Source organism: Leopardus geoffroyi, chromosome C1 (genome assembly GCF_018350155.1).
Source record: "Leopardus geoffroyi isolate Oge1 chromosome C1, O.geoffroyi_Oge1_pat1.0, whole genome shotgun sequence".
In the NCBI taxonomy this organism is placed as follows: Eukaryota; Metazoa; Chordata; class Mammalia; order Carnivora; family Felidae; genus Leopardus; species Leopardus geoffroyi.
Window position 1 is genome coordinate 97502961 of NC_059328.1, and position 27308 is coordinate 97530268.

General features: G+C 52.5%; 1 protein-coding gene and 1 long non-coding RNA gene across 15 annotated transcripts in view; one reads left to right on the forward strand and one right to left on the reverse strand.

Annotated features, from left to right (window-relative positions):
• The window catches only part of LOC123598490, a 116825-nt gene that overhangs the window by 81632 nt on the left and 7885 nt on the right, over positions 1-27308 (forward strand). For 2 of the 5 annotated variants that reach the window (XR_006712646.1, XR_006712643.1), the window contains exons 1-2: positions 12772-13085; positions 26962-27121. This is a non-coding gene — a long non-coding RNA (uncharacterized LOC123598490). Of the gene's footprint in view, positions 1-10641; positions 10833-12771; positions 13086-26961; positions 27122-27308 lie in introns of those variants that run through there. The other 3 variants (XR_006712644.1, XR_006712645.1, XR_006712642.1) reach the window with 3 other exon arrangements.
• The window catches only part of SYT6 (synaptotagmin 6), a 61585-nt gene that overhangs the window by 14882 nt on the left and 19395 nt on the right, over positions 1-27308 (reverse strand). For all 10 annotated transcript variants that reach the window (XR_006712641.1, XR_006712640.1, XM_045478720.1 and 7 more), the window contains exon 4: positions 189-309. Coding sequence is in view for 8 of the 10 variants with exons in the window: in XM_045478720.1 (XP_045334676.1) it covers positions 189-309 (121 nt within the window). In the remaining 2 variants the exon portion in view is untranslated. The remainder of the gene's footprint in view (positions 1-188; positions 310-27308) is intronic.

Below are 27308 nucleotides of genomic sequence, written 5' to 3' on the forward strand. Positions count from 1 at the left end.
CGGCTTCTGTGTCTCCCTCTCTCTCTGCCCCTTCCCGCTCGTGCTCTCTGTCTCTGTCTCTCTCTCAAAAATAAACATTTTAAAAAAAGAACACTGATAGTTCTCCCTTCTCTCTAAACACCTTTCCAAGTCCTAATGTCTGGGTGGCTGGAAGGCCACATGGCAGACTACTTGGGTAGGAGAGGTACCTGAATAGCCTGTAATGTCCATCGCCTTGAGGTTCCGACATTTGATCACCGTGAGGGTGAGCCTGCCTGCTGTGGGCAGGTAGCACAGCGAGAACATGATCTCTCCCAGGTCCACGCTTTCCTGCAAAGAAGCAGACGAGAGGGCAGATGAGGGGTGCACAGGCCCCTGGGAAGTTGCTGCAGGCCACTCTGGGGCCCAGGAGAATGTTCTTCGAGGCAGACTGCCATGTCTGTCGGACCCGAGGGTCTGGCCTCCATGCTGGAAGTAGCTGGGACTAAACGATCACGATATCGCCTCTTCAGTAGAATTTGCCCCCTTCATTGTTCCTTCTGAACTCTGCTCGGATTCTGGAAGGACCTCAGGGTCCTGCTTTGTCCTGACTGGCCCTGCATGTGCCCCTCAGCTGCAGCCTCGGGACCAGCAGCCCCTCTGTGGCCCGGCCCTGTTCCCTTCCAGCTCGCCCTTCTGAGTCACTGGTCCCCTTGACTCCACACCCCAGCCCCTTGCCTGGCTCGTGGTCGTGACCGTGTCCTGCACAAGACCCACCTCGGCCATCCGGTGCTCTCTCCCAGCACGTCTGCTTCCAGCCCTCAGCTCAGCTGTTCCTCACCAGTCCCTCTACTTCCTCGCCTCTCTGGAGACCCACCCAGCTCTCTCGCCTCCAGGCCTCAGTGTGGAAACACAAGGGATCGCGACCTCACTCTGGCCATTCTGGCCTTCTGGGAATTCTGGAATTCGAGCCCAGAGCTGGCCATGCCACAGACCGAGGGGTGTACACTCCCCGTCCCAGGTTTGTGCCAGGTCTTGGATCCACCTTGTCCGTTTTCCTTAAATGTGGTCATCCTTCAAAAACGACCCCAGCAGAGTACACGCTCTGCTGTCTCTCCTAGGGGTCCTAATCCTAGGAAGTTTCTGAGCAACAGGGAAGAGGAAAACTTCAAACAGGGTAAAGACGTCTGCCTGTCAGTTACATAGTTCTTTTCTGGACCGCTTCCTCTTCTTGCCCCCCACTTGATGAAGGAGAACGCTGTTGCTCTGAAACCTGCCCTGAGGCCCTGGGGCTGGCCTGGTGCCCCCCCGCCCCAGGTGGAGGAGGAAGGCAGGGTTTGGGGGGGTGGCTCTGATCTCAGATGGGGCCATCTGCTCCTTCAGTCATTCGTTCAGTCAACAAATGTTCGCTGAGCACCTACTGTGTGCGGGGTGTTGTTCTGGGGAAGAACAAAATGCACAAAAACCCCTGCCCTCACGGAGCTTACATTTTTACTTGGGTAAAGGACAAGAAACAAAGGTAAATAAGTCAGTAAAAAGTACCAAGGAGAAGGGCGCCCGGGTGGCTCAGGGGGTTGAGCATCCAACTCTTGATTTCGGCTCAGGTCATGATCTCACAGTTCGTGGGCGTGAGCCCTTTGTCCAGCTCTGCGCTGACAGCTTGGGATTCTCTGTCTCCCACTCTCTCCGCTCCCCCTGCCCACGCCCCCCCTCCCCCCCCTCCCCCGGTCATGCACGTGTTCTCTCTCTTAAAATAAATAAATAAAAACTTAAAAAAAAAAAAGTATCAAGGAGGAAAAAGTAAGGCAGGTAAAGGAGATAGCTAATGTTCGTGGGGGAAGCCATAGCTCTTGACGTTTTAGACAGGCTGGCCAGGGAGGGCCTCCTTGAGGAGGGCACTTGTGAGAAGGAGAGCAGTCAAGGATGACAGCAAGGCTTTTGTCCCTTTTGACAAAGAACTCCCCTTGACTGTGCACTCCTAGAGACACCTGATACCTGGGCCCAACTGGAGAATAATGTAAGACACTCCCAACCCCTTCCTGAGCTTGTGGGCCCCATGCCCTCCTCTAGATGGAACCTTGCCCTAGCCCAAGATTTGTCTTGGTAATTTTACTCGCCCCACAATTAAATCCCAGAATAGCAGAAGGAGGGGGTCTGGCTGGGGCAGAGCTGGACACCCTGGAGAGGCGGGACCCCCTCCAGCACACAGAATCCTGTGGCACCAAGGACCCAGCAACCCCAGACCAACATCCACCAGCTCCTGTGTTTGCAGGAACTCTGCAAGGCAGGGAGTGCTGTCACCATCCCCTCCACTTCGCAGACGGAGAGCTCAGGGTTCAAACTCCCATCTCAGAGCTCTGCCCAGGCTTACACAGCTGGTGGGAGACACAGCGGGACTCCCGACTCTTAGGAGAGTGCTCCTTACACTCGCTCCATCCTGGAGCACCTTCCAGCTCACTGAGGAACCACCTCAGGGTGACCGTGGCTCCTCTAGACCTTACACCACAGCTTCCTGCAGCTGTCCATTTGTTTGTCAGTTCACGTTGACCAAGAACCTGCCGGAAGCACTGTGCTTTGTGGAGAGTAGGAAGTTCCCCCCTCAACACGCATGCGGTCTAGTAGGGTGTCACCAGTTAAAATAAGGCGCCAGGATCCCCACCTCCCTCAGGGGCGTCTCTTGTCTCCCTAGCCCTCTAGTCCAGGGAGGGAGGGAGACGCAGGAAACGGCCCTGCGACATGGTGTTGAGGGAGCGTGATGGTCCCCTCCTGCAGCAGGTCCCCAGCGCACCTGGCTGAAAGTCCTATCTCTGACCAAGGCGCTGAGGTACGAGGGGGCCCCCAGTTCTCTTCATGTCCCATATAACCCTCCTCAGTTCATTCCTGCCCAAAGCTAGAGAAGCCTTTTCGAGTCAACAACATCAATGAGAACTAACACTCCTGCGTGGCTACCATGTGCCAAGTCCTTCAAAGCCAAATGATCTCAGGAAGCCTTGCCACAGCCCTACGAGGTACGTGCTCTTATTATCCCCACTGCAAACAGGAGAAAAGGACTGTTTGGTGAAGTTAAGTAGCTTGCCCGAGGTCACATGCCTAGTGAGTGCTCTGGTGCCAGATTTACACAGATGTGCTGCTGCTCAAACACCCCCAGTGGCTCCCCTTGTTCCACTTCTGGAATCAAAGCCCATCTTCTTAGCTTGCACTAAGGACCCTCAATAACGGGGTCTTGTCTTACTTCCTCACCTGATCATTTCTCCCTATTCTTCTAGGCCCCTCCCCCTGCTCCACAAGACTGGTGGGCCTCTTCTTGTCTCTGTGTGGACAAACCTATGCATCTTGCAGGGGTCCTCGTCCAAGGTCCAGCCCACAGAGAGCATCTCTCCCCTCTGCCCCCCCCCAACACACCCCTGCAGCACCTTCTGCCCCTGAGCCCCTCAGACGCATTACCAAGTCCCCCCTCTGCTGCCACCGTGCCCTCCCACTAGCATGTGACTGGAGGCCCTTTGGGGCCAGGCTTTGCTTTACACCTACTCGAGCTTCAGAGGTGGCCAAGCATGAGAGGAGCTGCATGAATGCACGTAGAAACAGATGGTTGTAGCTCAGCCAGGAGAGCCCCAGACAGAGTGGTCCTCAGTGTCAATGTTACAATCAAGGCAGGGCCTGAGAAGGAATCCTGTGGCCCCTCTGAAGGGAGCGGCTCCCCTACGATGTAAAGTGGCACTTTCGAGGGCTGTGTTGTTTGGGAGAGTCCAAGTGGATTTGTTTATGGCCTGGGGTGTGGGGCATCTCTCATGGTAAATGGAATCACTTGGTCCCAAGGATGGCTCCTTCCTGGGGATCACCAACCCAGCAGGGTGCCCCTCTTCGGCAGGGGTGCCCTTTCTTGACAGGACTGTGGCAGCTGGGGAGCGTGAGGGGGGCTGAGTCTGTGGCATGCTGTGGGGGCCCCTAACCCCAACCCTGGTCCCTGCTCCCAACTGTGAACTTCCTTCTCCATCACTGGTAAAGGGAACGGGCCAAGATCCCCCCCATGACTTGCAGGAAGAGAGAAAAGAGAGGCCAAGAAGCTAGTTCCAGGACCTTCTGCTGTGGGTGACTGAGCCTCATTGGGCCTGACCGCACATTGGCTGCTCTTGGCTCAACGGATCAAGGGAGATACTGTTCCCCTGCACACACACACACACAGCAGAGGATTGGCTTATCTGAGATATGAAAATAAATAGGTTACTTTTGAGTAAATAGAGGGATGGGGGCCAAGCAAACAGAGTCAGCACCTCCTGGCAGCCACCTCCCTCTCTGGAAAGCTGGGGCCCCAGCTTGGACCCTCAGGCCACCTTGCCAGATCCTGGCTCTGCCCCACCCCCTTTCTCTGGAGGCTTCAGCCCCAGATCCTATGCTCCCCGCCAGCCTTTTATCCTCATTAGTGATGCTTGAGACTTTGGCTTTAATAAAACCAGGGTGACCAGGGGCTGTGGAACAGCTCACACTTTATTGTTTTCATCTTCACTTGCTGTCAGGGGAGGCTGCCTTAGGGCCCCTGATTGGTAATGCGCTCCCCAGTGATGGAGAGGTCACTGCTGTCCAGAAATTGGCAGAGACCGACTTGGCTCTCTTGACTACTAACCTACGGGCCGATAGGGCGGATCCGGGCCCAGTAGCAGCTGGCTTTAAGTCCTGGTGTTTGGAGGGAGCAGACCTGCTGTCAGCATAGGGAGAGCCAGGGTGTGGGCTCCTGGAGAAGTCTGTCCTTAGGTGCAAACTGGTCAGTAAGATTCTCAAAGTCCCGTCCACTGCACACCATTGCTCTTGTCTGCAACAGCTCACTGAAGATTCCCTTCCCTTTGATGCACTCACATAGCCCCAGGCATAGAAGAGAATTCCTATCTGTGGGCTGCCCTGGGGAAAAGCACAAGTCAGGAGACTCCGGCTTTAATTCTTCAGCCACTAACAAGCCACAAGAGCTTGGGCACGTCATTTCACATCTCTAGGCTTCAATCCGTAAGATGAGATGATCGTTCTAAATGTTCTAGCCTTCGGATCCCTCCCTGCCAGCCAGAAAAGACCAAGGATTCACACTGAAAGACCTAACATCAGTATCGCCAGTTGGGAGGGTCCAAAGGTGCCTGACTGTGTCCACTGCCAGCCACAAGGAATCCAGCAACTTTGTTTTGAGATCCAAATGCTCTCATTCCTTCAGTCCCAGCTGCCCCCATGTGTTTTTGTTCTTCTCCAGGGCTACCCTCCTTCTCTTCCTCCCAAAGAGGCAATGAGTGGTGTCAATGCCTCCACGTCTGTCTTGGGAATCCAGGCTGGGCAGAGTAAGAACCATGCTCCCCCATCTCTTAGAGAACACTTCTAGTCTCTTAATCATTAAGCGGCTTGTCTGAATCTCTCATCATCAGCAGAGAAGCATCCGCTACCCTTTCAGGAAAGCCACAGGAGACCTAAAAGGATCTCTGAAGCACGGGGCAGGAAGTGCTGTTAAGCTACCCTTGGGCAGGGGGGCCTGGAAGAGAGGGTGGAAGCCAATCTGGCTCTGATGGTAGAGAATAACATCTAGTGAGCAATCCCTCTGCGAAGGTCTGAGGCTTGGAATTGGTGGGGGAATCAGGGACGGAGGAGGGGGAGAGCTGAGTCAGATGTGGAGGCGGGCACTTGGGGCTGGGCCATCTCCTCTGGGATCTGCCCCCAAAGTACCACAGACTTCCTCTTCCATAGCCCATGTCACCGCCATAACTTTCCTGTTGCTTGTGGGGATTATGTGACGAATCCTGTGTTCTCTTTCGATTGTGGGCTCTTTGGAGGCAGAAATGGTCTAGTCTTCCTCATCATCATACTTGCCATGTCTTACCCAGTGCCTGATACACAGTATGTGCTCAATAAATACTGGCTGATGAGCACAAGGTTGAGAATATGGATTTGGAGTCAGGCAGCTCTGGGTCCAAACTCTGGCTCTGATGTTTATGAGCAGTGCGGTTTGTTTAAGTCTTTCATTAAATTGAAAGTCTTTCAAAGTCTCAATTTCCTGATCTGTACAATGGGGCTAAATAACAGTACCTTCCTCTTAGGGTTGTTGTTAAGATTAAATGAACTAATTTGTGTAAAGTGCTTAGCATGGTGCCTGGCACAGAGTAGGCTCTCAGAAAATATTAGCTGCTATTATAATTATTACTTCTATAATTACAAATATGATAAAGACCTCACAGTCTTGCGGTAGGGACAGGGGAGAGAAATGTTGCTTTGATCAGTGTTTTAAGAGAGGTGTGGGCAAGATGTGGGGGAGCGGAGGAAGGAATAATAAACTGCCCAGGGTTATAGGTAGACTGCCCAGAGGGGGTGATATTCCACAGGGTCTGGCAAGTGAGCAAAAGGAGTTTGCTGCAGAGAAAAACAAGTGAGGACATTCCAGGCAGAGGGAGGCGGCGCGAGAGTGTCTGTGTGTTAGAGGGTGAGACGCAGAGTGGGGGTTGGAATAGCCCAGGGGAGGCTGGGAACAGGGCAGGGCCCTGCCCATCCACCTCACAGCCCCCACTTAGGAGTCCGTCCTGGCTCCTGCCCCACTTAGTCTGCAGTGTCACCTTCCATCCAGACACCCACACCGGAGACCAATTTCATGGGTGTCATTCGTTGGTTACCTACCTACTAAACGTTCACGGATACGCGATATGAACATACAGGGTCCCAGCCCTCCAGGAGTCTGTATTCTAGGAGAGGGAGACACAAAGAAACTAAGCAAGAGAGGCTCCGAGGGCGGTGAATGAAACTGTGACATGATGGGGGCTGGGGGGGCACTTTAGACAGAGTGGCTGGAAAGGCCATCAGACCTGAAAGAGGGAGGGGGTGGCCAGCCATGAGGAAGAAGAGGAGACCCCGAGGCATGCCGTGGGTCTGGACACACTGGTTGGGGGCAGCTGAGCTGGAGAGCAGCCGGGACCAGGACAGGGCAGGGGAAGAGTTGGGGGGGGAGCCAAGGGAGGCAGGGCGAGATCTCAGAGGCCTTGAAAGATGCTTGCATTTTATTCCCTGAGAAAAGCAGAGACCTCAGGAGGCTTTGGAGAAAGGAGCGCAGGGGGACAGAGCAAGCTTCCACGCCCTCCTGCAGGATCCATACCCAGTTGTACACGCTGTTCTGCCTTCCAAGTGTCCCCAGACTCTGGGGCCTCTCTTCCCCTCCCCTCTGCACAACCTTCGCTCTGACCCACGCCACCTCTCGCCTGGACCTCCAAGCTTTCTGACCCCCACCTCCGCTTGCCTATCCTCTGATATCCTTCCTTGCTGTAAATGGGGGGCCATTCGCCTGCTCCGAATCCTCCAATGGCTCCCCATTTCAATCCATTCTGGAACTGGAAAACCTCTTCTTTATCCAGAAGCACAAATATATACAACAGATAAACAGTGGCTCGGAGCCTGGGCATACAGGGCTCCTACCTTCGACCCCTCAGCCTACCTCCTTGAGCTTCTGGGAATCCGCCTGAAAATCACGCAGAATCGAATAGCATTCAAGTTTCTTCATGATTTGGCCCTTGCCTTTTTTTTTGTGCCAGCCATTCTGGTTCAGGTGCCGTAATATGGGCCATTCTGTCCCAAGCGCTTAAACATATTAAGCTGTATAATCCTCATGTAAGCCTACAAGATAGGCACCATTATTTTCCCCATTATCTACACGGGGAGACTGAAGCACAGAAAGGCTATGCAACTGGCCCAAGGACACACAGCCAGTAAATGGCAAAGCTGAGGTCTGAACCCAGGCAGCCGGGTTCTAGAGCCCACAGTTTTAGCCACCCCACCATCCTGCCTCCCCATGACTCCCTACTTCCCCAAACCCTCCAGATGCTTTTGCACCTCCATGCTTTGGCCCGGTTCTTTCCACTGCCTGAAACAATCTGTCCCTACCTCTGATGGTCCTGGATGACACTTGTCTTTCCTGGCCAGCTGTTCTGTTCCCTCCTCTTGCATTGCTTCCCCCTCACTCCCCTGGTCTGGCTTGGGGGTCCCCATCGCCCCTGGGTCTAAAGGCCTGGGATCAAGTGTTACAAATGCCTTGAAGCAGAGGCAAGACGTTTCTGAGACATAGTCAGCAGGTTCTAGTGACCGGCTGCAGGGGAGGAGAGTGGAGACTGACACCTTGCCGCCCAGCACCCCAGGGCTGACTCCACTCTCTGCTGGAAGCCAAGGGGGTGGTGCGCTTCTTCCTGGTGCTGCCAGGATTCCCGCTGTGAGCGCTGGGCCTGGCCCCTCCTCAGGCCTGGGCTCCAGGGCTTTGGGGAGAATGCTGCGGGTGGCCGAGGTGGAAGGGCAGATGTGAGGGCTGGGATGCACTGGCTCCCTGTGGGGCAGGGTCCATTTGTTCTGGGTTCCATCCCTGCCTTCTTTTTCTCTCAAGTGCTTTCTGCTCCAAGGCCTTTGCAGCGATATGAATAAATGATCTGGCAGGATAGAGGTGCCTTAAATGAACTCCACGGACTCCAGGGCATAGACCCTGAGAGCCAGGGATGGCCCCCGTGAGGAGGGAGACTCTCCAGCTTGCGTGGGGCACGTGGGAGGAAGTAGGTGAGATCCGTGGGCTGGGCTGGGTCTCTGGGACCTTCGAGAGATTAAAGTACATCAGCAGGAGGCAAATGTTACTGTATCTGCGCATCTTCAGGGAAACAGATGGTTTTATTTAGCAAACTTTTTCTCAGCCTCTCCTTCGTGAACCTGCCCTTGAAAAGAGGTTTAGTGTTTCACATGCACCATTACTTTTGGGCAAATATCCGTGAGTCAGAATCACACTGGGAGGTACAGATCTCTTCCTAATGACTTTTTAAAAGGTGGGCGGAGAGGGAGAGGGGCTGCGAGGGGGCGGAAAGAGCTTGAGGAGAGCAGAATTTGGGGAAGTTCTAGAGAAGAGGGAGGCAATGCCTGGTCAAGCTGGAAAGTCTGCTCCATGGGTGCTTGTCTATGGGAGGCCAGGGCCCCCGCTCTGGTCCTTCCACTGGCACTTCATTAATGAGACAGAGGAATAAATGGCACATTAATGAAGTTAACGATGAGAATCTGTCTTCATTTCTTGCCTCCAGTTGTCCTGCTGTGTGGCTGTCAAACAGCTGTCAGTTTCCCCCGGGAAGGTGGGCATCTCAGCAGTGAGTGATCTGATCTCTGCCCTGGGCAGGGCAGTGGCAACAGGGGCTCTCAGCAGGAGGGGAGATGCCCTGGTCCCAGGGGGGTTAGTCTCCTGGAGCAGCTGAGGGGCATGTCTGTAAATAGGTCCTCCGGGGGATGCCAAACCGGCAGGGCTTTGGTCGCAGCCAAGGGCACATACTTGAAGAGCCAGTGACAGGGGCTTTATCTTCCTCATTGACTGGAGGGTTGAGGGCTTCACCACCTCCTGCTCCAACACGCAGGAATCTGTTGGTCTTACCAGGGTGTGGCTGTTCTGTTTGCAGCCTTCCCTGCGGTTGGCCATCCCGCTCTGGACCACCCACTTCCTTCCATTCTCCCACTCCTCTGGCTTCTCCCTCCCAGTAGCAGCAGGATCCTCCCATCCCTGCCTCTAAACAGTGCACTTCTAAACACACACACTCTCTCTCTCTCTGATCAACCGTAATGTTAATGCCCATTTCTATTCTCAGGACTCCCAAAAGTATGGCCCCTCATGGACCTCTCTTCTAGACTCCAGACTCATACATCCCACCTGACATCTCCATGTGGATGTCTCACAGAAATCTAAAATCTCTCAGATACTCAAAGGTGGACTTTGATCTGCCATTTACATCCTCTTCTGTTTCTGCCTAACTTGGCAAATGGCGCCTCCATCCACCCAGCTGCTCAAACCAGAAACGAGGCAATATTGTCGATGCTTGCCTTCCTCTCTCCTGTACAAGTAGCTCACCACCGAGCCCTGCCAATGCCACCTCCAAATTCAGTCTCAAGCCTGCCCCTTCTCTCCGTCTCCAAGGGCAAAACCAGCTCTCATCTGCCTAATCACAGCCACCTCCTAACGGACCTCTCTGCTTCCCTGTGTTCACCTGCCCCACTTTCCACATGGCGGCGAGTGCTCTTTCAAAATTATAAGGTGAAGCACGTCACTCCTTTGTTTAAAACCCTCCAATGGCTCCCCCTTGAACTAGGAAAAAAAATCCAGAACACTTGCCAAGACCCATAGGGCCCTACCTGATTAGAGTTCAAGCCTTCCTCCTCACCCTCCCAGAAGAGCTGAAATATTCCAGGGTCTCCCTGCTCCCAGGACTGCGTATTCTGCTCTCTCCATTTGACCATTCTTTCCCCCAAGTCTTCACATGGCATCCCTCAGGCCTCTTCCTCCAAAGCCACACCCCGCTCTGGACTGTATGTTCCCGAAGGACAGGGAGGGGATCTGTTTTACCAAGAGTGGGACCGGAGTGAGGCAAACCAGGTGCCCAGGGTAGAAAAGTGAAGGAGGTTCATGCATGCCTCCAAGAATGTGGGCCTCCTTAAATTTTGCCCCCTAGGTACCTTGTTTCCCGTACCTTGGTCTTGGCTCTATATTTTACTCACCGCTATATTCCCAGGACTGAGCACAGTGCCTGGTATGTAACACACTCACCAAATATTTGTTGAATGAATGAACAACCTAGCTGTGTGGGATGCACCTGGTTAGGAAGGTGGTGAAAAGGGCTGGTGTGAGGAGTGGACCCTTTGTTACCTTCAGCCTCTGGTCTGTCCAGGAGTATCCCTGCGGGTGACGAGATGGCTCCAGGGTTGAGCCTCAGCATGTGGTCTGAGGAACCACAGGAATCTCCTGTGTTGGACCTCCCTTGGGGGAAGTGGAGGCTTGATTCTTGAGCTGTGCCCAAGACCTACTGATAGAACCTCCGAAGTTGGGGCATGGATGTGTGAGTGGCTGAGAAGCTTCCCAGGTGATTATTACGTATCCTCAGTTTACAACATAAGGCAATCGAGGGGATTCTGAGGCTGCCCTGGATCAAACCCTAGTAGAATCGCGGTGGCGTGGAACATAACCACCGTCGTTCAATATCAATGCTGCCAAACTAAAGTTAGGATGATGAAAGGGCTCTCTTTTGTTGGGTGCAAACAAGGGTTCTGATGGATCAAAGCCATGCCAGATCCTCCTGGGGTGGCGTGCTCACTCTCCCTCTTTACCCTTTCTCGACGCACCATAGGTACACTGGATAGCTAAATTTTAACAAGAAGTTACTTCCCCCCACACTTAGAGAGTTTAGGAAACCTGGGTAGGGTTTTAAAAATGTCTGACACTATTCTGTAAATACTCCAATTGTAGTAGTTTTCCAAGTGTGTTTCCCTGGCCAACAGCATCAACACCATTAGGAACTTTCCAGAGATGGAAAATTATTGGGCCCCACCCTCACCAGGGTGAGAACCATTGCCTTTTCCATTTACAAGAACCAGTTGAGAATGCACACTCTGGCCAGGATTTTGAAGTTGCTTCGACTTCCTTTAACCTACTTATTTTGGTGATCAAAACCAAAGTCAAGAGAGAAGGAGACTAACAGATATGGAGCCCCTGGATACTTAACATACATCTACTTCATCTCATTCATTCCACATTCCTCGGAGAAGCCCAGAATCGTTGCCATCTTGAGGTTCAGAGAGGTTAAGTAACTTGCCTAAGCTCTCGGAGTGATTGACCAAGTCTGGATTTTAGACTCCTGTCTGTCGACTCTAACAACCTTGCTCTTCTCCACCATGTCACTGAGCCTCCTCTGGAACTGTGCGTGCACCACTAACTCCCTTCCACCCTACCTTCTGCCCCGGGCTGTTAAGGACCAGGTGGGCTAAGGACCTATCTGGGCCTTGAACGTGAAACTTCCAGTTGTTCTGGTACCTCCCTCTGCTGCTTCCTCTAGAAAGGAGACAAGTGGGTTGGTGTCGGCCAACATTACAGATTGTGAGGGGATCCATCTCATGAGCACTTAAACCAGCCAGTGCTGCCCCCCTGCCCTCAGCCTGCCATTCCTCACAAAATGCACCTGTACGTCAACATCTCATGAGGTACTCAGTTGCCCCCTTGGACACTGTCTCATGTCCGGGAGAAGGTTGGGAGAGGAGGAAGCTGGGCCAGTGGCAGGCAGAACCCCTGGGCCGGAAGTTCTGGTCTCCATGCAAGGACCCTACACTCTCTCTGCACAGATCTTCCCACCTGAGCTTCTCCAGGGTGCAGACACCAAGACTGGTGGAAGGGGTGGGGGTGGGGGGAAACCTTTATATGAAGAAGTTTGTCTCCTGCAGAATGGGAGGTATTTTCTTCACTTTCATTTTCTTGCTTCCTTAGGTTTTGGGGCGGGGGGGCGGGGGTGGTTTGCAGTCCCTGTGGGCTTCTTGGGAGAGTTGCAGGTGTCCTATGTGGGGATTCATCCCCTTGATGAGGAATCTTTGCAGATGTAAGGAAGACAACCCCAATCACATGTCTCTAGGCAGCAAGAGAAACCACAAGTGATTGGTCAACTCATCCAGTCCTAGCTTCTAAACAGGATGACACTAAATTGAACAATGGAGCCCTCTTTTGAAAATATCACTCATACTTTTCCCAGTGGTCCACCATCCTGGAACTCAGGAAATTCTCCTGATGTCCAATCCATGTATGCCCTTCCTTCCCAGTTCCCACCTACTATTTCACCATGATGCAGGCATTACACCTTCAAAGCCTGGAAGATTATCTCAATTTTCACTGAATTCTCTTCTCCAAAGCCAAGAAATTCAGTTTCCTCGGTCTTCTAAAGCTTCCAGGCATTTTAATGCTCCTCATGGAGACCCACAATAATCAACAAAGAACTCTCAGCTGGGGGTCTGGTGGGAAGCTGGGGTCTTGGCTCTTCATCCAACGAGAGGGGAGGGAATCACTAGTCTGTTTCAAGAGAATTCGTATAAACAGCCCTGGTGGGGGTGGGGGAGGGGGGGAATACATGGGGTTTGGGGCAGAACTTTGGGTTCAAGTCCCCGCTCTTCTGTTTTCCAGCTGCATGACTGTGAAAGTCATCGAACTTCTCTGACCTTGTCTGACCGTGAGCATCAGCTATCCTCAGGGTGAGTTTCTACAGGGCAGCTGCTCTGAGTCCCTGAGTTGGAGGAGTATGAGGAGACCACACAGTAGAACTACCTGCTGCTAGTAGAAAAACCACGACGCACATGAGGTAAGCATGCAGTCTGTAAACCTCACTTCCCAGCCCTGCAGCCTCTGGGCAGGCTGACCAAAACCCACCTGGTGGCCTGAAGGGCTAGGTGTGCCCCCTGAATGTCTGGGTCAGCAAGAGGAGAAGGAGGGCCACCATGTCCCAGGGTGGAGGGCGACAGCGAGGGCTTCTTTTAGCCTGGCTTTTAGAGACCAGCTCCTGGCTCCAGGGCCCACAGAAAGCTGTGCTGGTTTGTAGGTGGCCTTTATCCTGTATCCCAGCCTGGGCTTCCCCACCCATAAGCACCTTCAACAAGCAGGGTTGGGGAAGACATCTCGTAGGTCTTCTCAGGCTGCAGGTTCCAGCTTGGGTATCCCCAGCACTAGGATGAACTTAGAGCCAGGAAGCCTGGGTTCAAATCCCAACCCTGATGCTAACCAGCAGAATGATCGAGGGTGAGTCACTGTGGCTCCCTGAGCTGAGGTTTCCTCAGCTGTAAAATGAAAGCATTGTACCGGGTGACTTTGCCTTCTCATCATAAAACGGGATTAACTGTGCGGCTGAATGCCTGTGTGCACTTTACCCGCTGCAGGCCGACTCTTCAAGCATTTCCGCACACTTTCAAACCCCTTTCTGCTTTGTCCTGCCGTGGAGCTGTCTCTGGCAGCTGACTGGGGTTGGCTTCTGACATCTTCAAGCTGCACTCTGACAATGCATCACTGGAAGGAGAATCAGGTAGCAGGGAGGAGGCCGAGGGCCCAGGGAGCACGTCTCTGAGGCCCCTAAAGATGCCCACGGAGCTCTGCGCCGGTGGTTGTTCTGAACCAGGCCCCAGGCCTCTCTTCCCCCTCTGCTCACCCAGGAGTACAATGATGAAACACCAAATTAGCTCCATTATTGTAACTCCACAAATTATAGGCCGCTTGTTCCACCAGAGCCAGCTAATGTCTCCCACCCATGAGCAGGTGACACTAATGGGTGTTTCCTCCCTTCTAGGCACCAAGTGCGGAGTGGGCAAAAACAGGATAAAGCTTGGGCTGGGAGAGTGGGGATCCGGGGAGCCCAGGCTCCCACCTGCTCGTGTAACAGAGCCACGGCTAGTGGGGGCCTCGGCTCCACTGCAGAAGGAATCCAGCAGCCAATGCTTCCTTCTTACCCTTCCTCCCTACCCGACTCCCATCTGCCTTTCCTCTTACACCACACAGAGCATCTCCTGTCCTGTCGGCGGAAGCCACTCTTCCTCAAGGGGGGAGGCCCCAAACGAGAGTGGAAACAGTGTGTTCCCAGGCAGACCCAGGCCCCTGACCTCCAGGCCAGGCAACGGGAACTGACAGAACCCATGTTCACTGACGTCCACATGGCCCCTGGCTCTGCAGAGCGCCCAGCCACTCCCCTAGCCCCGTGCCTTCTTCAAGACTAAGGTGGGAGCTGGGTCTCTTTAAAGGATTCCCGACCAAGCACCTTCTGCAGTGAGTAGTTTCAGAGTAAAGCCCTCTTTGTGGTAATCAGTGTAAGAGCTCGGGAGGCCTTAGATATTACAAAGATCTCTTCTCATTTTACAGATCAGGGAAACAAGGCTTTGAAAGGCTGTGTGGCCCAGGTGACACTAGAGGGAGTTCCCCAATTCCTAGACCACTTTGGAACCCCTTTCTCTCACTTTCCAATTTCACCCCACGTGTATAAATTGAGTACCTACTAGATGCCGTTAAGGGCTAAGGGTTACGAGCTACAAGGGACATACAAACAAACGAGACCAATGGGTGGCAGGAAGAAAGTCAAAATCCCCAGATTCCAGGGACTGCCTACCTCTACCACAGTTAAGGATGATTACAAGGAAAAACAGTCAACCCACTACCCATAGCCAGCATTCACTGAGAGCTTGCCATGCGCTGGGCACTGGCTAAGCCCTCTGTGTGTTTATGGAATAGGAATTATTCTTACCCACATTTTACAGGTGAGGAAGCAAGCACAGAGACAGTCACAGAGATATAAACCAGAGATATCAACTAAAGAGCAGGGGCATGTGGCTTGAACCCACACACCCTCTTAATCACCAAGTCAAACCAGCTTGATTTTCCGAAAGGTCGCCATAGGGATCAAATTCGTCACACTCATTACCCAATGTTTGGGATTCCCCCAAATGCTTCTGGATTCCTGATTAAGTAGTGAGTGACAGAGCTTTACATATATTATCTCAGTTACTCTTTTCTTTTTTTTTCTTAATGTGTATTTATTTTTGAGAGAGAGAGAGAGCGTGCGCAAGCAGGGGACGGGCAGAGAGAGAGGGAGACAGAGAATCCCAAGCAGACTCTGAGCTGTCAGTGCAGAGCCCTATGCAGGGCTCAAATCCATGAACCAAACCATGAGATCATGACCTGAGCCAAAATCAAGAGTCGGATGCTCGACTGAGCCACCCAGGCACCCCCAGTTAATCATTTTCATCAATCTTTTAAAGAGCATCTCATTTGTCAAAACAAATTTAGTCAAAACTAGGTCTTATGATTACCCCCACTTTGCAGATGAAGAAACTGAGGCCTACAGGGCTACCGTTTTGGAATTCGAAGGCCACGCTTTGAACAGCCCCCATGATGTTCATTATTCTTTCCTGTGCTAGGGCCAGGAAGAGCTTTGCTTTCCCCCAAGCACCTGGTCTGTTTTCATGGACACAGAATTCTGGGACTATGTTTCCCTCTTTGCATTAGCTGCTAGAACACTCCAGGTCAAATGTGTGCCTACTCTGGATGGTGGACAGCAGGACCTGCTGTGCTGTGTAGCGGCTTCTCTGAACTTCATTTGACTGTCCTTCATGGATCCTTTTGCTATATTTGTATGATGTTTTAAACTTAGTTTTAATCACGGTATAGGTCTTACGAGCTAGCTAAATCCGTTTGGGAGCAACACAAAGTAACAGACAAAAATAAATGAAAGTTTCTGCTACTCGGGGTGCAAACTTCAGACAGTTCACTTTGTCTCTCTTAGCTTAATTTGCTTTATCTGCAGACTTAGGATAATGCCCCTACCAAGACTTGCTGAGGATTAAATGAGACAATGTGTGCAAAAAGCTCTTTAAATCCAATAGTGCCATATAAAGGCAAGCAAGACCTGTCAGTAACATTATTATTAATGACAAGACGGGCCCGTGCCCCGGGGCACCTGCGCCATGTATGGTCTGGACCCAGGGACTGGTGAAGAGGGTCTAGCTGGATGGCACCCAGTCCAACATGGTGGGAAGACTCCCACAGCCATCCTGCTTTCTCAGAGCGGCCTGATGCTTCCTGGGTAGGGGAATGGACCTATACCAGACCTCACACCTGCCACATCTGGAGGCAGGCCTTAGTAGAAGCTGTCCCTGCTGCACTGCCCACGGAGGAGCTTCCTGGGGTCCCCCATGGGAAGGTCAGCAGTTCACTGTGAGGTTCTAAGTCTCCCCAGAACCCTCCAGGGATGTGTCAGCCTCGTGACCAGCAGCCCCTCCTCCTGCTCACACCTCAGGGTGCTCAGGGTTGGCTAATAATAGATAAGGATTGGCCGTGGTCTGTGGTGAGAAGGCAGGCCTGGGGCCGACCAGACCAGTGAGTCTGGCTTGACTACTCCACCTCTGAGCCTCGGACCTACACGTCTAACCATCCCCTTCCTCTTCTCCACACACATCCTTCCCTTCCTTCCAGCATTCTTCCAGAATCACTTAACCCCAGAACTTCCAGGCCTCGTCTAGTCAATGCATCAGCACTGTCTGAGTCTCTGCCGCATCCATGTGATTTTTTCTCAGCAACAGGAGGACTTTGGAGATCATCAAAATAGTAACGGCGGTTATCTCAGGACAATGGGCTTATGGTGAACAGTATTTCTGTTTTGCGCGGCTTTCTGTATTTTCCAAAATATCTAAAACACAACTGTAATAATTTGCCTTGAGGCAAGGAAGGATGAAATATATTACAGCCATACGCCTTTTAAAGAAAAGGATCTGTTTTGGTTTTCTGTGCTAAAACCATGTGTGGGTGGCTCAGTCGGTTGAGCATCCGACTCTGGATTTTGGCTCAGGTCATGATCTCACAGTTTGTGGGATCAAGCCCCACGTTGGGCTCTGCGCTGATGGCTCAGAGCCTGCTTGGGATGCTCTGTCTTCCTCTCTCTCTCTGCCCCTCCCCTGCTCATGTTCTCTCTATCTCCCTCTCAAGATAAATAAACGTTGTTTTAGAAATTAAAAAAAAAAGAGTTTAAAAAATGTGATTCCAGAAATTTCCTCAGTTTGCCTCATCTATAAAATAGAAATACTGATTTCTTACTGGGTCATGAACTTGGAATGCGGTCATAAACTTGGAAAGTGCTTTATAAGCACGTTAGGTATTATTGCTGTTGGCATCAGGAGCAATCACCTATGGCAAGAAGCTGTGAAGGTCCTTTCTCATTGATACTTAATACAGCCTCACCGCAACCTTGTGAAATACAGGTTGTTTTGCAATTTTACTAATGAGGAAACAGAGAGGGGACATGATCCATCTGAGGCCACACAGCAGAGGCAGGAAGATTCAAGCCTTGATCTCCCGACTCCAAGTCCTGCTTACTTGAAAGTCTTTGAGGGCTGACACCATATCTGCTAAATGCCTCGTGGGGCCTGCCCGACAGCCCCGAGCTGACTGTGTGGCCTTAAAACAGCTGTACCCCCTTATTCTCAGCTTCCCCACGAGTGAAACCAAGAAATAATCTTTATCCTCTTTTCTCGACTTGTGTGAGACACAACCTGGAGCAGTTGTGGGCTTATTATAAGCACTCGTATGGGCATTGATTAGTAAGCTGCATAATCTTTAGGACCCAAGGTCTTCCCCAGAACATTCTTTTCCAAAGGGAGTTTCTTAGGGCAACCGGAAGTGTCCTGTTCTGGGCAGCTGGAGCCCTCTGAGGAGGGGAAATGACAAAAAGCTAATCAAACAAGCTCATGTCGGGGACCCACACTGTGTGTGTGTGTGTGTGTGTGTGTGTGTGTATGCAGGGCTGCTGCTGTGGTCAGGCCCAGGGAGGCCCCTGCTGATACCAGCTGGCCACACTGGAGGCGTCAGGACACTGCTGAGAATCTCCTTCCCATCTCACGCAAGGAGAAACAACTGTTCCGCCAGAGTTTCTCTGGTAAACAGCGCCCAAATAGTGTTGGGTGATTATTTTTCCTTAGGGAACACTCACTCCCTAAAGACAGCTGCGTGTCTGCCCAGACTTGGATAGGATTTACTAATATATATTAAAAAAAAAAAGGTCCTGTCAGCAGGAATTGGAATTACAAAGGCGCTCGCTGCCTGCCTTTTCCCCTGGCCTCTTTTTTTCCTCAGACCTACCAAAAAGGCCCAGAAGCAAGACGGAAGTTTAGTGCCCCTGTTTCTCCCCCTTAAAAGCCACCCTGGAGCCCTAACCCCTACCTTCAAACTGTCCAGGGTCTGCCCTCCCAGGACAACTTGCTGAATCACACCCCCTTTCCCCGCTGCCCTCGAGGCTCTCAAAACTCAGCTGTTCTACGGCCTTCCTTCCTGCTCTTCCACTTTCTGCTAACTTGCAGCTAATCTGACGCATGATTAATCTGATGCATCTGATGATACATTTGAGGACGTGGTAGGGGGGGCTCCTCCGAGTGTCACTTCAGCGGGGACCTTGGGGCAGGTGGTGACTCAGCCAGAGATGGTTTCTGCGATGCGGGGGGAAGCGTTTTCCAGCAGGTGCCTCAAATCACAAAGCCAGCCTGTCCCCAGCTTCTCAAGAAGGGCAATGCTCATCATGTTTGCAAGATACACTACCAGAGCTGTTTTCTCTCTCTGGATGTTGGACTGTTCCTAGCACACGGTCCAATGTGTCACTACCAAGACGTGAGTCAGCCAAAGGCTCTCGGGAGGAATGGACTCACTCAGCCCCCTAGGGAAGGAGCCCCACGCAGTGCTCTTCTAGGGGGTGGGAGGAACAATCTCTCCCCATCCTGCCCCACAAAGACAGGACTCCCTTATTCAAAGAAAGGGGCTCTGGAGAGGGCTTGCCAGGCGAGGAGGGACTGAAGCTCCCCCTTCTTCCGGGACTTTTCTCTGGGTTTAGCTGCCCCCTCGAGTTCTGCCTGTGCACTCTCATTAAAGCTCAGTTGGTTGGGCGTCCGACTCTTGATTTCGGCTAAGGTCATGATCTCACAGTTCGTGAGTTCGAGCCCCACGTTGGGCTCTGTGCTGATGATGCGGACCCTGCTTAGGATTTTCTCTCTCCTTTCTCTTGCTCTGCCCCTAACTTGCTTGCTCTCTCTCTCAAATAAATAAATAAATAAACTTAATTAAAAATTTTAAAAATAAAGCTCTAATTCAAGTGCAGACCCAAATCTTGTCTACTCCTGGTTCCCACAGCATCCCTGAAATGGCCTATAGGAACTTCTCTAAATACTAAGAGTTAAATGGAAATAACCACAGACAATGCAAAAGGCTTGCAGGTAGAATGCTTTTGGAGTCTTTAATCGTTGGGCTCTAGCCCTGAAGGGCTGGGACAGCCTCGCAGGCCCATCCCTGGGGTTTCCTCTGGCAACTCTCTGCCCATTTCTGGGGAGTGGCATCCTTTCTTTTCTCAACACTCATCTATGGTCTCCTAACAGCCCGTATCCTTCCTGGCTGAGACCCCATCCAAGACATATACAAGTCTGGCGCCTCCCTTGGTGGGAAGAGCTCAACCCACTGGCAGAACTGGGAGGGCTGAGATGGAGGGTGTCTTCCCCTTTCCTATCTTGGTGGTCCCTCCGCCTAGCCCGCTAAGGAGGGACTTCTTCCCGCATACACAGGGAGGGCCCCACATGCCATTTTATGGGCTCACAGAATGCCAGTGGCCACAGCAGTTGTTAGGTAACAAGAGAAAGCAAACGTTACTGAAAACCACAATTGCCTTCTCTGGAGGGTGGAGCCTGGGAAAGGCAATAAACCAGTCTCAGGCTTCCACTGCTCTTGGAGAAGATGGTCCATCATTACTCAACTGAATACTCTGACGGTTTTGAATGTTCGAAGATGGAGCTGGAATCCGGCCCAGGCATAGGAGCTGGAGAGAACTAATTGCCCAGGGCAATTTAAGGAGGGCCTTTGTTTATTTGTTTGTGCTTTGAGTCTTGGAAGCTGAGGAAGGTGGAGAGGAGCCCAGAGAAGGACAGGAGCCGGCAGTCTATGGAGGCTTGGTGGGAGAGGCCCTCGGAGCGGGTGCTCACCAGCAGTCCACAGGGTTTTGCCGGGTTCTCCACTGGGTGGTGGGGGGAGAGCTACAGTTCCCATGACAGCAAACCTCCAACCAAAGTGTGGCTACTCACTTTGTTTTGCCTGGGGATGGGTGGACCGGGCTTATGTCCCATGACTGGGTCAGTGAAGGAAGAGCTACCAGAGACAGAGAGGAGGACATTTCAGAAGAGGCGGGAAATTAGAGTGAAAGGGAGGACATCTGCTTCCCCATCCCCGAAGAGGCAGGACCTTGGGGACAGCCCTCCCTAGCCAGCTCCTGAGAGGCAGCAGAGGGGAGGCCTGGGGCACATACAGTACGGCCAAGTCACCTGGGTTTGGCTCCTGGCTCTGTATCTCCCTGGCTTTTTGCTCTTGAGCAGGTTGCCTGAGTTTCCCCTCCTGAAAACTGGGGACAACAGCAGTATCCACCCTGCAGGGACGTGGTGAGGATGAAAGGTAAGCTTTGTCACCCGGAGCCTGGCACATAAGAGCCAGAGAAGCCCTAGCTGATGCCCGCTTACACCTGTAATCGGACTCCCCACAGACAGTAATCTGAGCCCTGTTCTTCCGTCCCTTCTCCTGGCGCCTCAACCCCACTGCACAGACTCAAACACATGCTTTCTGATCACAATATAAATTACCTCCCGGAGAAACCAGTGTCATAGTCAGGGATGCTGGTGCACTCCCTGAACGCCAGGCTGTGCCCGGGGTGCTCTACCTGCTTTGAGTCTTGTCTCTAGGCCAAGTGGACTGTGCCAGAAACTCTCAATCCCAAGTTTTGCTACAGCCCTAGAGAGACCCTCAAGGTCTTAGAGACTTTGTCCAGAGAGGAAGGCATTGAATATTCATGGAGAATGAGTAGGTGTCAACTCAGACATAAGAGGAAAATGTGCCTACAGGGACAACCGATGAGGGTGAATGGGGGCCAGATGGGCACGGGCTTTGCGGGGGAGGGAGGGTGGGGAATGCTGTCTGCTGGAGAGGCCACATATTTCTACATAGTTGCTGATGCTAAAATACCCTAGAAACACGCTAGCAACTGGACAAGGTTGACCTAGACCCCCTACGGCTAGCCCTGCCTCCTTCCTCCTCCAAAGGATAAATATTTATGTGCAATGGGGAGGCTTTGAAGTCGGGCTTAGTTGACTTTGGGTCTCAGGCACTGTGATAAATGGCCTCTCTTTCCTCCTTGGTTTTTGTGCTGACATTGCTTGTTGGTTTGCCCTATTTCCAGTCTCAGTGGAGACTAGAAGTCTCTTCCAAGCAAGAGGCTGTGGGCAGTGAGAACGTGGTCTTTGCCATGTGCCCTTTGACACTTCATGCCTTGGACTCCTGGTCATCTCTTGACCCTCTTCCTTGCAGGATTCAGAGACTCACAGGCATAGAAGGAAGACAGCCAGTAGGCAATGACTTTGGAAGGGAAGGGGAGAGATGACGAGTGAGTAACAGAAACCAGGGCAAGAGAATTCCCCATAAAGGGCAGTAGCCAGAGCACAGGATGAGATCTTGGGTTTGGGGTCCAGATTTGCATGGACTCACCGAGCCACCCCAGACAAGCATGACCTCTCTGGCCATGACTTGATCATCTGGAGGAGGAGGACATGAGGCCAGATAAGTCATCTCTGAGGCCCTTTCCAATTCTGACCTTCCCCAAGTCCATGAGAACATGAAGTGCTAGCACTGTGGTCCACAGAAACCCCTCAGAGGCTGCCCCAGTTCTCCCAAGGTGGTTGCTATTCTGCTCATGGTTACATCCAGTGACCCCAGTCTCTGCACTTATGCCGATCTAGAGGACCCAGTACAGTCCCTTCCTCCTGAACGAATTCTGGAGTCTGAATGTCCTTGACAGTGTCCAGAGGGAAGGTTTGGCTGTTGCTTCCCTTGTGACCAAATAATCTCTCTCCAGGAGAAAATGTCACTGTGGGTTATCAGGTGATAGAAGCGACAAGACCCGTGCATATGCTCTGTGCGGCAAGGTGGGGGAAGCGCAGAAAGTGCTCCAGTGTTAGCGGAATAGATTTTGGTTGATGCATGAGCTCGCTGCCTAATGATTTCCCATTCATTCTCGTGTAAGGCAAAGATTAGATATTTATACTATTGAGATGCGCAGCATACTAATGAAGTGCACAAGGGGCTGTGGCAGGGCAGGGGTGAAGCCGCGAGCAGAGGAGGGAGGCAGAGCAAGGCTCCAGTCCAGTTGCCAGTGGGAGCTGGGCTCTGCAGGAAGCGGAGTGGGCAGCGGGGCTGTCTGGATGCTAGGAATTTATCAAGGGTGAGCTCCACCGTTCTGAGCCTCTGGCAGCCTCTGAAGGCCGTATCCTCTGAAGCCTCGGGGAAGGCTCTCTTACCAAGAGAGAACACCCAAGGCCAGTGAAGCGGTTATTGAGCAACTCTGCTTACAGCCAGGTCAGGGCCCTGTCTGGACCAATTAGCTTTGTTTTGCAGCACCACAGGGGAAACCTTCAACCCCATGTACCCGAGAACGGCTCCTGGTCCCAGCTGGCTCAAGTGAGGGGGTGTGGAAGGGGCAGTGCGCGCCCAGCACCTCTGCTGGAAGAACTCGCAGACCTGGAGCACTGACGGGCATGCAGGGCCCTGCTGCTGCTCTGGGAGTGTGTGCCGTCTCCCCAGCACGCTGCCTGTGCAATGGAGCTCGGACCCCATGCCCCACCTCTTCCCCTGGCTGGGCTCCTGATGGATTTTCAGCAGTCCTTGTCTAGGAAAGCCTCGGCCCTATTGGCCTCAGAACCTGGGACCTAGAAGGGTGAGCCACATTCTCAGGATCTGAGCTCTGAGCATGGAGGACCCCTGGGTGCATGCCCTTCCAGTGTCCTCCCGACATGAGCTTGGAGGGTAGGGCTGCGGTCCTGGCTCTGAGCTGGAAACGTTGCTCCTGGCTCTGATGCCCTCATCTGATCAAGACATCCTTCCAGGGAGGAGGCCAGGCCCTGCCTCTCCTCCCTTCTTCATGGAGGAGAGCAAAGGAAAGACCCACCCAGCTGTCCTCTGCACTGGCACGCAGGAGCGAGGTCTGGACATTTCTGCGCACCTGCCCGAGGGAGGGAGTGCGGGTCGAGAGCTCGGGGCTCAGCATTCCAGAGAAGAGTAAGGATAATGGGGCCAGGCCCAAGGGAGTGTGGGGGTAAATGAACATTAGCAGTCCCAGGGAGCAGCATTCAAACAAGGGAGCCTTGCAGCCCCTCTCGACCCAGGTGACCTCTGACCCAGGCGCAGGTCAGGCAGCCTGGAGGGCTCACTTGGGGCCCTGGCCGCTGAAACAGCGAGCAGGGATGACAGGCTTCATACATTATTCAGAGCATCTCCGGCAGAACGGCTTGGGGAGCAGTCTTCGCGGTTTGGGCAGGCAGCCCAGGCCGAGGCTTGCTCCCTCATACTTCCCGTGCCTTCTCTGTGACCCCAAATTGCCCCGTGGGCCTCTTTTTGGAAGCTCTCCCTCTCTGCTTCTAGCCTGGGTTCGTCCTGCCTGCAAGAGTCCAGACACCTGGGAATTTAAGGCAGAATTCTAGGGATACTGAGCCTTTGTCGCAAACTCCTGATGGAGTGTTTTATTTTGGCCCGAGTTGCCCTGCATGGGCTGACGCCTCTCACCCCGCCCGCCATCCCAGCCTGGCCTTCCCCAAGGCATGACCCATGCCTGGAGCCAGCCTGACGACACACTGCCAAACCTTCTTAGTCCTTTAAATCACATTGGGAGGAAAATTCCCCTAAAACGGTACATCCCATGTCCCAATCTTCCACACGTGACCTCTTCCCCAGATGGGCTCTTGTCACGTGATGTTGGGAAAACCGGGAAGGCCTCAGGGTGTCTCTTACTGGGCCCACCTGATACCGTTGGTCTTTCCCTCTCATCCTGGAAATACCTTCTCTGCTTCCCAGGGTACCGCTCTTCCCTGCTTTTCCTCCTACCTCACCGGCCCTTAGGGGTCAGTCATCTTTGCTGATTTTTCCTCCCAGTCCCCACGAGAGAGGACAGTCCCAAGGCTCAGTCTAAATGTGGATCTCTAAACGTGGGATCGCAACTAGTCTCGTGGCTTTTAACGCCATTTATATGCTGACTTCTCCTACATTTATTTTTTTTAATTAATTAATTAATTTTGAGAGAGAGAGAGATAGCAGGAGAGGGGTAGAGAGAGAGGGAGGGAAAGAATCCCAAGCAGGCTCCGTGCTGTCAGTGCAGAGCCTGACATGGGGCTTGATCCATGAACTGTGGGATCATGACCTGAGCCCAAAATTAAGAGTCCGAAACTCAACCGACTGAGCCACCCAGGTGCCCCTACATTTATTTCTTTAGCCAAGGCCTCTCTCTGGACCCTAGGCACTATATCCAAGTTCCTATCCAACAACTCCGTTTGGATGTCCCAGAAGTATCTGGGACATATATCTGGGAATATAATGTGTGCAAACCTGAGCCTCTGATCTTCTCTCCAAATGGATCCTTCCTCCAGGATTCCCCAACTCTGTGAATGGTGAGTCCCTCCCAAGCTGCTCAAGCTGAAAACCTTGATTCTTCTCTTTCCCCATACCCCAAACCCTATGCCCAATCTGCCAGCAAATACTGCCTGCCAGTTCCGCTTTTACAATATATGCAGAGTCAAGCCAGGTCTTAGGTCTCCACCATCCTTGCGCAAGCCACTGCTGTCTCTTTTTTACGGCAGTGGCCTCCCCACTGATTTCTCTGTCTTTGCCCTGGTTGTATAGTCTGCGCCCGACCTGCCAGCCACAGGGATAGTTAAAAATGTGTGACTGTGGAGCCCCATTAAGCTTTCCCACCCCTTTACTCCTCTCCTTTCGTCTTTTGCTCCACGCCCTCCCCGCCCACTTCCGCTTCAGCCACACCGGCCCCCTGACTGCTCTCTGACCAAGCCAGGCGCCCTCCCATCTCAGGTTCCTTGCATTTGCCTTGCTCTCTGCCTGGACCTCTCTTCTTCCAGATATCTGCATGGCTCTCTTCTGGTCATCGTTCGGATCTACTCAGAGGGCGCCTCTCGGGGAGGTCTCTCCTGACCAGCCTGTCCCCCACCCTCTTCTCCCACCCACAATCCTTTCTTCAGACCGCCCTCCCCACCATACTTCCCTGCTTTGCTTTCTCCACAGTATCCTTCTGACGTACTGTTTGCCTCACCAACCCATTTGTGTCCCCCAACCCGAGTGTAATCACCTTGAGAGCAAAGACTTTGTTTAGCAGTGCAGCCCCAGGGCCCTGGACCACGCTCGGTGCCTCATGGACAGTGGGGACAGATCCCTGCCCGACTGTCTTTCCCCTTGCTTCCTCAGTCCTCTTTTCTCTTCGGTCTCCTCCTGATTCCTGTCCTTTGCCGGCCTCCTCCTCCGTGACTGTGGGTGTCCCCAAAGCTCAGCTTTTGCTCCCAACTTCTGCCGACCGTACCCTCATCCCAATCACCCGCCCTCCATAATCACTTCAAACTATTGTGTTCTTTTGATTACATCGACTTGCTCTGACACCTTCCTTCACTCAGCAAGCGATAAGTTCCTTGAAAGCAAGGCCTCTATTTGCCTTTTCAGTTGTTCTTAGACCCACATAAGTTCTGTGAGGGATCCCTGAAGGTACATTGAGCAGATGAAGATTCATCATGCTTCCCTCTTGTCCCGCCCACCTTCCAGCCGGGATGGCCCCGTGGGCCTGAGATCCAAGGTGTGAGCTGCATCGAACGGCTGGTCAATGAGCCTTGGGGAGGCTTCATCCCACGGTGATTTAATGAGTCACTGTGGATCAATTTCGCTGATTCTTCAGCTCTACTTGAAAAGGCCTTTTGTGGCTACCCTTGGATCTCATTTGACTTGAGTACGTGGGCGTGAGAAGGGGATACAACTGAATTCTTTTCTGGCGAGAGGCAACTGCATTCCAGGAGGCGAGCCTTCCTCAACATGCTGGGTTAGCGAGGACCTGCACGTCCCTTGGGATGGCAGAGCTGCCTCCCCCGTCAGACTATGGGGCTTTGAGGACAGGACTGGAGTTTAAGTCATCAAATTCCCAATGCTAAGCTGGTGCCCGGTATATAGTTAATTACACAAGTAGTCTGGCACGAAGGGAAAAAAAAAAAACAAACAAACAACAATCTGATGTGAGAGAAGTTCTTTCTGGATCCTTCCCCCAATCTGGAGAAAATAAAGAAACACACTCCCCTACCTCTGTTACCCCCACTTTTTAGCACGCCCTACGCTCACTGCCATCAAGGCCTAGCCTAAAACTTTCCTTTTCTGACTCTGATTTCTCTTCTCCACTTCTGCACAACATTTTTGCACAGGGCTTGTAGTAGAGCATAGTTTTGTTGCAAGTCTCCTGAACTTGTCTGTCCCCAAGCATGTGCCGTGTGTGCGAGGGGGCTGAGGGGCCACTGGGTTTGCTCTAAGGTGCCCATTAGCCTGGGCACTCCGAGAGGAAGGGCTCTTTCTCTGCCACCCTTTCCACAGCCAGGTCAAGCTTCTACACCCAACAACTGCTTGGTGATGTAACTGACCACACACACTTGAAGCGCCATAAATGTTGGTTGAACAAAAGAGCCGTGAATGTCAGGCCACTTCCCACAGGAAGAATCCTGGGGAGATGGTAAAGGAGTCCCAGTGTCAGCACAAAAGCCGCCCCCCGGAACGAGAAGAAGGAGAGAACTTAACCAGGGCAAGGAGAAAACAAAGCTCTCTTCCAGATCCCTTGATGAGCTACACAATCTCAAGATCTGTCTTCTGCCCCAGGGAGCAATGTAATCCTGCTCCGCTCCAGCTGTGCAAGGAACACAGGCTTGGTTGAAGATCCCAATCTGAATCTTGGCTGGTTACCACCTTCTCTCCGGGTGACGGGTGACGCTGGTAAGTCACTTAACCTGATCCTTCATTTCTTTGTTTACGAAAAGGGGATGATAATAAGTCTTGTGGTGAGGATAAAATGTGATAAAGTTGTTTGTGCTCTAGGCCCCTGGTAGGAGCTCAAGTCAAGGGCCACCCCCCACCCCCACCCCGGTAAACAGGGACGTGAAAGGAGGTGGATGAGGAGGGA